This window comes from Arachis hypogaea, chromosome 3, assembly GCF_003086295.3.
Source record: "Arachis hypogaea cultivar Tifrunner chromosome 3, arahy.Tifrunner.gnm2.J5K5, whole genome shotgun sequence".
Classification (NCBI taxonomy): domain Eukaryota; kingdom Viridiplantae; phylum Streptophyta; class Magnoliopsida; order Fabales; family Fabaceae; genus Arachis; species Arachis hypogaea.
Window position 1 is genome coordinate 14,262,100 of NC_092038.1, and position 9,090 is coordinate 14,271,189.

Genomic DNA, 9,090 nt, shown 5'->3' on the forward strand with positions numbered 1-9,090 from the left:
ATGAATTCGTTTGACGAATACATTGACAGGATGTTTGCTACTTTTAATGCTGAAAAGCGCACAAGACGAAAGACTACTGGGTTTTGGGATGTTGATTTCATAGGTAACAAGTGCTGAACCATACGACTTTTTAATTGATTAGCTAATAATATTGTTATGTTTCTCACATATTGAGCACATAAATAATATTTTTTTATAGATTCTGATGGAATAGTCAAGCAAACCAAAATGAGTGTGAAGGGTGCTATGGAGCGGTCTCTTAATGATAGTAAAATCATACTGAGGTTCAATGAGAAACTACAAGCAGTCGGAGATAGAGCTGGCCTGCTGAGTGGCATTCTAGGAGCGTGGGTTCTGATTACAGCAAATTTTCTATCTGTAATAAAAGTTGGGCAAAGGTGCAGAAAAAAGACAGGGTTTATAATGATTGCATAAAGGTAATGACTTTTGGCATTGTTTAATCATATCAAACCTTTCAACTTACAATTACTTACAGTTGGACATTGTCGTTGCAGGAGATGTTCCACTTTCAAGAAGATAGCGGTGGTAGAATCAAGAAAACATTTTTGCAACAAATAGGGAGGTCCTGGAAGGATACAAGAGGGAGGCTATATGACTCGCATTACAAACCAACAAGGACACTTGAGCAGAATCTTGATAACCGCCTGGCAAGAATTCCTAGAGAGCATTGGAGGTGGTTTATTGATTACCGTAATAATCCTGCAACAAAAGTACCCCATTTTTTAAGTAGCCTTTATCTTTAATCCACCTAAGTTTCAGATAAACGCATATAATACCAACTAATTTTCAGTCTTAGAGATTACTTTATTGCATTCAATCTTTTGTGGAGTTATATATATTACTTTTCAAAGAAAGAGAAAAATAATGTATATATAAGTAATATACTAAAGTAAAAGAGAAATATAAGAACATTTAACTATTTATGGTACGCTCGTATGTATTCATTCTGTGTGTAACCAATGTTACTGTTGATAACATAATAGGCGAAGTGCAAGAAAAACACGCTGAATCGAAAGAAGCAGTTTTACACGTATACTGACGATTCTAAAAGTTTGGCTAAGGCAAGGAAAGAAGAGGTAATATAGATTTAAAATCAAATACAGGTGCCTATCATTGTCTTGAATAATTCTCTTTTTTTTAAGCAAATCATTATTCAGTTTTAATTTATAAGAAATTGACAAGTAATGCTGATTTTCAAAAAATAAATGTTGGAGCTATTAAAATAAATTTACTATTTAAGTATAATCAATTACTCAATTCTTGAAAAATAAATGGAGCAATCATTAAATACTTAACCGATTGAGGTAAAATAAATTGGTTGGTATGTAGTTTGGATTTATTTATAGAGTAGAACAAGAAAAAATTATTGGAGAAAATTAAATAAGTGAAACTTATGGTATAAACTGTATTGTCACAGACACAAACAAGGGAGGCCAGGAGAGTTGGTAGAGGAAAAGTATGGATCCTAAAGCACAAACGATGTGATGGCACCTACATACACGAATAAGTGCAGAGGATTGCTGTAAGTACACCTAATCATTTATGTTGTAACATGTTAGGTTTAATTATTAAAATGTCTTGAGTATGCTATATTCCTAGTGTGATTGTGTATGGTTATTTACATTTGCAGAAAAAAATATCTGAGATTGAGTAGCTGGATAAAACTACGAGAATATTGTCTGAAAATAATTCCCTTGTCCAGGTTCTCGGTAAAGAGCGCTTGGTTAGAGTGCGTGGTATAGGTTTCGGGCCGACACCAAGTCAACTCTTTCGTCCGAGTTTGTAGCCGCCGGTGGATAGAGCTCAAATAGAAGAGACCCAAAGGATGCTGTTTGAACTACAAGTGGAGGTGACGGCCAAGAAATTGAGAAGGAAGGTAGTGGAGGATGAAGTAACAGTAGAAAAATTGAAAAAGAAGGCAATGAAGGATAAAATAGTAGCAGAAAAAACGAAGAGACAGGTATTAGAGACTGTGCTGAGTTATGTAGTCCAACAGCAAGGTGAGAAGCTGTCACTAGACATCGCTGCACAGGTGAATTCTTTGGATGGACATGGCAAAAAATAGAAATTAGGATATATGTGATAGTTTATTTTTCAGTATATATTTTGTTTATGTTACTATACAACATTAATTATTAGCCAAATGCTTTACTTTTTTGGATGACTATTGAAATACTTTACTGATATTACAATAAATATGTTAATTTTTTTTTACAGTTAAATATTCTTGAGTCTTTTGCCTGTAATATAATATAGAATTTTAGAGGGAAACGATAAAATTTTTAAAATAAAAAAATACTCCATACAATTAAGAAATATTCCTAGGTTAATAAAATAAATCAAAATAAAAGTTTAGAATTTAAAAAAAAGCGAGCGTTAATCAATTAGCGGCGATTTTAAACCGCCGCAAATAAATATCATATAAAACACATGAAAAAAATAACAACGGTTTAAGTACGTCACAAATAATATGGCTAAATTTCTCTTGTCAATTTTCGGCGGTTATAAACCGCCGCTAAACTAAGCAACGCAAAATAATTGATTTGCTGTGGTTGCTGCCTTGCTGGAAACCACCACAAAATGTCATTCCCACCTCTTTATGCGCTGCGTTTGCAGTTTCGCTGGTGTTATATTTTCCATTCCTGTTGTAATGATTACAGGATCTTCCAAACTTCACAAATATAATGGCGCATAGCTAATTAAGAGATGAAAGTCATTAAACTTTCAAATGAAAACAAGTTACTCTCTTTTTCTTTGGAAAAAAAAATTATGTGTCTTTTTAGTTATGTTATGTACAACATTTAAAACAATAATTATTTTTTATTGAAAAATAAAAATATCTCTAATATTCTTTTTCTTATTAATATTTTATTATTCTAACTTTTTTTTACTTAATAATAAAAGATATAACAGGTAAAATTTATTAATAATTTTTTAGAATTGAAAAATAATACTTATTGCAACAAATTTTTTTTTTTTTAAAAAAGAGATAATTTATATGATGAAATAGAGAAAATATATTAAATAGATTGACGCATTATATATGATAAAGGTAATGTTTATGATGGTTCAAATAAACAATGTGAATATTCAAGATATATTACAATGCATATGACACTGTAGCCATAGCCACCCTGTAGCTTATAGCTTCATGTTCTTTCATCTGTTAATATATATTATATTATACGCTCCACTTTTGATGTTAAATTTAATGTGTCTAATTCCAAAACTTGTTTGTTTTGGTGTTTTTATCAAAGTAATCAAGTAGCCAGCTAGCTAGCGTGTTCGAATACGTTCATTCCAATTTCAATTCTGCAGAATGAAAATATGTATAATATATTTGGACAAGTTGGAAGTATTTGACCTAACTAAAAATGAAAGATAAAAGAACAATTAAGAAGTGGAAATGTATGCATATATTGTCCTTTAGCTCCACATAACGATTAATTAAGTGGTGTTTGAAGTCATATTATATCTATTATCTATTGAAAAGTATTTAGATAAAAACGTTTAAAATGTCTTTTTTTAAAAGATACTTTTTAGTAATTAAAATTTAATACATATAATCGATTAAATTGTATTATTTTTGTTAAAATTAGACCAGACAAATTAATTTGACCGAAAAATAGTTAATCAAATCTTGAATTAGTCTAAATTAATATTATTTTTTATAAAAAATAACTATAATATCCTTATTATAGAAAATAACTAAAATATTCCTATTATATATATTGATTTTGAAATACTAAATTCTACCTTTTTACTTCTTTGCATTATAGGATTAGGATTTTGAGTTTTTAATATAGAGAGAGAGAGAGAGAGAGAAATATTCCTATTATATATATTGATTTTGAAATACTAAATTCTACCTTTTTACTTCTTTGCATTATAGGATTAGGATTTTGAGTTTTTAATAGAGAGAGAGAGAGAGAGAGAGAGAGAGAGAGAGAGAGAGAGAGAGAGAGAGAGAGAGAGAGAGAGAGAGAGAGAGAGAGAGAGAGAGAGAGAGTATTTTAGTTATTTTCTATAATAAGGGTATTGTAGTAATTTTCTATAAAAAATAATATTAATTTAGACTGGTTCAAAATTTGATTCACTATTTTTTGATTAAATTAATTTTTTTGACCTAATTTTGACAAAAATAATCTGATTTAATCAATTATATGTGTTAAATTTTAATTAATAAAAAACATCTTTAAAAAAAGACGTTTTAGACGTATTTATCTAAGTGGGTCATTTATCTATCTATTTTATATATATATATATATATATATATATATATATATATATATATATATATATATATAATTTTATAACCAAAATGTAACATATGTCAATTTTTCATTACAATTGAAATCAGATGTCCTTCCTACTAATTTTAGTATTTTACAACCAAAATGTATCATATGTCACTCCCTCATTGTAATTGAAATAAAATATTTTTCTCCAAAATTAAAGGGTTTTCCCTCCTCTATCTTCCTTTCTCTATCTCCCTCATTTCTTCAATCACTCTATTTCTTTTATATATTATTATTTATTATCAATGACTAATTACGAATTTAACAATCAAAATATACAAAATGACATTCTTTAATTGTATTAAAATTAAATTGAAATATTAAAATTGAAATATACCTATATTATGTATCATATATTACTATTTAATTTAATAACCAAATGTGTCACATGACACTCTTATTAAAATTGAGAGAAAATATTTTTTTTTCAAAATTAATAAACTCCCTTTCTAAATTCTCTCATCTACCTCTCTCTATTTTTCTATTTCTCTCTACCATTTTCACTCTATACATAATTTATATTTTATATTAGTAATTTGATAAATCAAAATATGTCATCCGATATTTTTTTATTCTAATTAAAATAAAAATTTTCTTCCAAAATTAACAAATTCTTACTCTAATTCTTCATTTTTATCTTTCTCTCTCTTTTTTTCTCATTCTCTATGTTTTCTACCTTTCTGTTCTACAAAAAACAAAATTAACAAAATAATATAATTCAAATAAAAAATATTATTATTATATACATATTTTTTTAGTTTTTTATTTAGTTTTAAATTTTCACCGCTTATTTTTTAATCTATATTTTTATTTATCTTCTTTCAAATATTTATTACATATAATTTAGAAAAAATACTAATGTTATAATTAAAAGTTAGAATCAAGATTCAATTGTTTAAAAAAAATTAATTTTGAGTTAATTTTATAACTATCAATATAATTTTTGTATACTAATATCTAATTATATTTTTATGTACAGAGAGAAAAAATATTATTTTTAAATAACAAGTATAAAAATTAATTATTTTTATTTGTGCAACTGACTTATTAACACTTAATTAAATGTAAAAGTATACACGTTAAATTGTTTCAAATTTTAGATAACGAATGTTAAGATTAATTATTAATAAAAAATTAAATTTTTTCATATAAAAATAATAACTAAAAATTTTATTATTTAATTTTGTATCTATAGAGACTTTAGTCCTTTTAGTCATAAAATTTTATCAATCTATGACTTTTTTTTTATAAAAGCAGTATAATTTTATAAATTTTTTTGTATCATGCATAATCTATATTATTAAGATAAAGTGGGCTGTAATTTTAAAAGTTTATATTTTCATAATGTTATTACAAGTAAAAATACTAGTATGATAAAAGTGGAGGCCTCTGAAGGTTGTGGTAGGCTTAGAGAAGGGGGGTTGAATCTATGCCTTCCTTTTAAGTTGCTATTATGACCTTTTAAAACAAACTTTCAATTCTGATTCTATTTGTACTCAGCAGAGAAAATTTATGAGACAATTTATTTTTGTCTCATGAATATCAGAAAATATAACGCAGCAGAGAGAAGAAAAGCTAACACCAGCATATATCTTGGTTCGGTTGCCCTGTGCTCTGCAACCTACGTCCAGTCTCTTCCACAACAATGGAGGAATTTCCACTATAGTTAAAAGTATTACATACACCAATTTCACACTGAAGTTCTAACCTAACTTGACATTAGCTATGCTAATACCTAACTATTCACTCTTAATGCTAACCCAACTAAGAAAGGGATACCTTACAGGTACAAGATATAAGATACTTAACCAACCTAAAGAAATCAGAAAATAACTCTAGGCTTTTCTCTCAAGTGTATCACTCAACCTTTTTCCACTCATGTCTTTTACTTGAGCTTTCTCATAATACATTTTCTCACAAAAAATTACAGAAAGATAAACGTAGAAAAGTACATCACATTCTGTAAAACATGAAGGAGATTGACTTCATCAACAGCCTCTTCGCTATGTGCAAAATCAGATTTGCAAACCTCATATATAGTTTTTCAGTATTGGCCGAATGCTTCTTTGAAAGAAAGCAATATCCAAGAAGAGGAACTTCTTTGCAGAACACAACTCAACAAACTCTGGTTTTCTCTCCTTGGTTCTGAATGAGCGGAAAGTCTTCTTTTATCTCCTTGCATGTTGCTTGGTTGCTCTCCCTAAGTCAACTCCTTGAGCCTTGAGCTTCACCAACCCAGCCGTTCACTTTTTCCCAGTAATCCTCATATTAGAAACTTTACTTCTGACTTCTCTATCTTGACCGAAAGGCATAAAACAGCAACCACAAAAGTCTTCTAATGGTAAACCAAATCTGAATCCTTAAAAACCAACTTGGTCTCCAAGACATGTTTGAGACCATGGATTTACAGCAGAGAGGAACATAAATCCTCTTTTCCATATAGCTCAAAACGGAGTGGCAGAGAGTTGAAGATGAAGAGAAGAAAGTGTGTTGCATGTAAAAGGAAATGGGTTACCTTTAACCTAAGCTTGATTTGGTTTGAAGTGGTTGATTAGACTTCTGAGTTTCAAGCTTGGACTTTCTCTTTTTTGTTTTTTTGATGATCACCTTAGGAAAGAAGCTTTCTCTTTCTTTTTCTCACTTTTCTGAGTTTGTGATTTGACATGGTCAGAGAAGAGAAGAACGTTGAGTTGGTGAAATCAAGTGAGAGGAATTTAAAATCAATTCGGACTTGGATCGGGTTCTACTCAAGTTCAGCCCGTTGGTGCTTGCCTTTGTTTTTTTGAAGAATTGAGCTTGAGATGAATGACTTGGGCTTGTTTTATTTTCATTTACTATTTAGCCCACTAGCAGATATCTTTTGTTTAATGTTGAGCTGCTGCAACTCTTATTTTTTGCCTGCATCACTTATCCAAAATAATCAAAGTTGATTGGGTGATTAGCCCACTAATCAAATGTTCGTCATCATCAATTATATTAATTAATTTCTTAACTCAACAGCCTCTTACTAATTTCTTTGTTGTATTAAATATTTTAATTGCATTGGATATGTAATAATAAGAGTAAATATCCAAAATGATCCCTAAATTTCAAATCGCTATTCAATTTAGTCCTCGAATTTTTAAAATGACTAATTAAATCCCTGAAACTTGAAAAAGTGCATCTCCATTAGTTCCTTGTAGAAGTGTTGTCTAAACGTTGATGATGTGGCATTCTAGCTGTATGCTGATGTATACCAAACTTGAATTTGATTCAAATTGGTATCTAAAATTGCTTAATAATATCCAAATTAATCCATTTTCAATTATAAGACCCTAATCCCCAAATTATTGTATTCTCTTCTTCAATCTCTCTGCTGTCTTCTTCTCTACTTCGTCCTCTCCGCTATCTTTTAGTTCATATTCATCCTGAACTACAATATCAGTACACTTACCTAAAAACTATTTTAATTACAAGTTAATGTGGTTGGATTAATTTTAAGTTCAACACATATTTAAATTTTATGTATCCTTGCAGGTTTGTCCATTAAGCTAAAATATATTTTCCAATTTTAAGAAGGTAACCATTGTCATCATCTTCAAGGTCTTAATATCAGTTTCTAAGTTTGTCATTTTTCAATTGAACTCATGCAAAATTTTTTGTGAAATGGGTGTTGCACAAACTGGTTCTTCACCTCCATCAACCCAACAGAAAAAATTACAATAAATTCCATACTGCAAAGTAAAAAACACAGGTGAATCCAAACTCAAAGTGAAATCTTAACATTTTCTTTAAAGTCATAACCTTACCTCATAGTTTAGACAACCATAAAATAGTTTATCAGGATTCTCTGTCGTCGTTGAGTACTTCATGACCATCCGAAGTCTGCAATTACAGAAAATGACGTTTTTACCTCCCCTGTTGCACATTCTTTTATTGCCATAAGGTCTCTCTACAGAGTTAGTTGTTCCTACTTGAACTACTTTAGCTTGTCTCCCCACAACCCATCATCACTCATGCAGACGAAAAAACAAGATGAATTGAAAGATAGTGGAGAGGTCGAAGAAGAGAAGAAGATAGCAGAGAGGTCGAAGAAGAGAAGAAGACAGTAGAGAGATTGAAGAAGAGAAGACAATAATTTGGGGGATTAGGGTTTTATAATTGAAAATTGACTAATTTGGATATTATTAAGCAATTTCAGGTACCAACTTGAATCAAATTCAAGTTTGGTACACATCAGCATACAGCTGAAATGCCACATCATCAACGTTCAGACGGCACTTCTGCCGCAAGAGACTAACGGAGATGCACTTTTTCGAATTTCAGGGATTTAATTGGTCATTTTAAAAAGTCGAGGACTAAATTGAATAGCAATTTGAAATTCAGAGACCATTTTAGGCATTTACTCGTAATAATAATAATGAATTAATAAATAATTCCCCAAATTTCATTTATTAGTTAAATTTATTCTTCAAACTTTTACTTAATCAATTTATTTTTCAACATCAATCATGTTCATTCTTATACAATTTCTCATCAATATTATGTTATTGTTACTCGTTTTTCGGGAATTTTCTCGGTTATGGCAGATTGGCAGTTTCAAACTCATAAACATTTTTTTTATATAGCTTATCATTCTTAAAAATAATTTTTTTTTGTTGATTTGTGATTTTTGTTTATTCTTTTAAACCTCTTTTTCTCATGTTTTCACTTTTACACCCACTATGTATAAGAGATCAAACAGCATATTTTTCTTTTTCTTATATGGCATTATATATTTTATTTTATTTTT

General features: G+C 29.2%; 1 protein-coding gene across 1 annotated transcript; it reads left to right on the forward strand.

The window, feature by feature from the left end:
- LOC112773237 (uncharacterized) lies at window positions 1-1,675 on the forward strand. Its single transcript, XM_025818316.1, has 5 exons — window positions 1-103; window positions 200-398; window positions 497-731; window positions 1,005-1,097; window positions 1,652-1,675. The coding sequence occupies exons 1-5, from the start codon at window positions 1-3 to the stop codon at window positions 1,673-1,675; spliced, it is 654 nt and encodes a 217-aa protein (XP_025674101.1).
- Window positions 1,676-9,090: the final 7,415 nt, after the last annotated feature.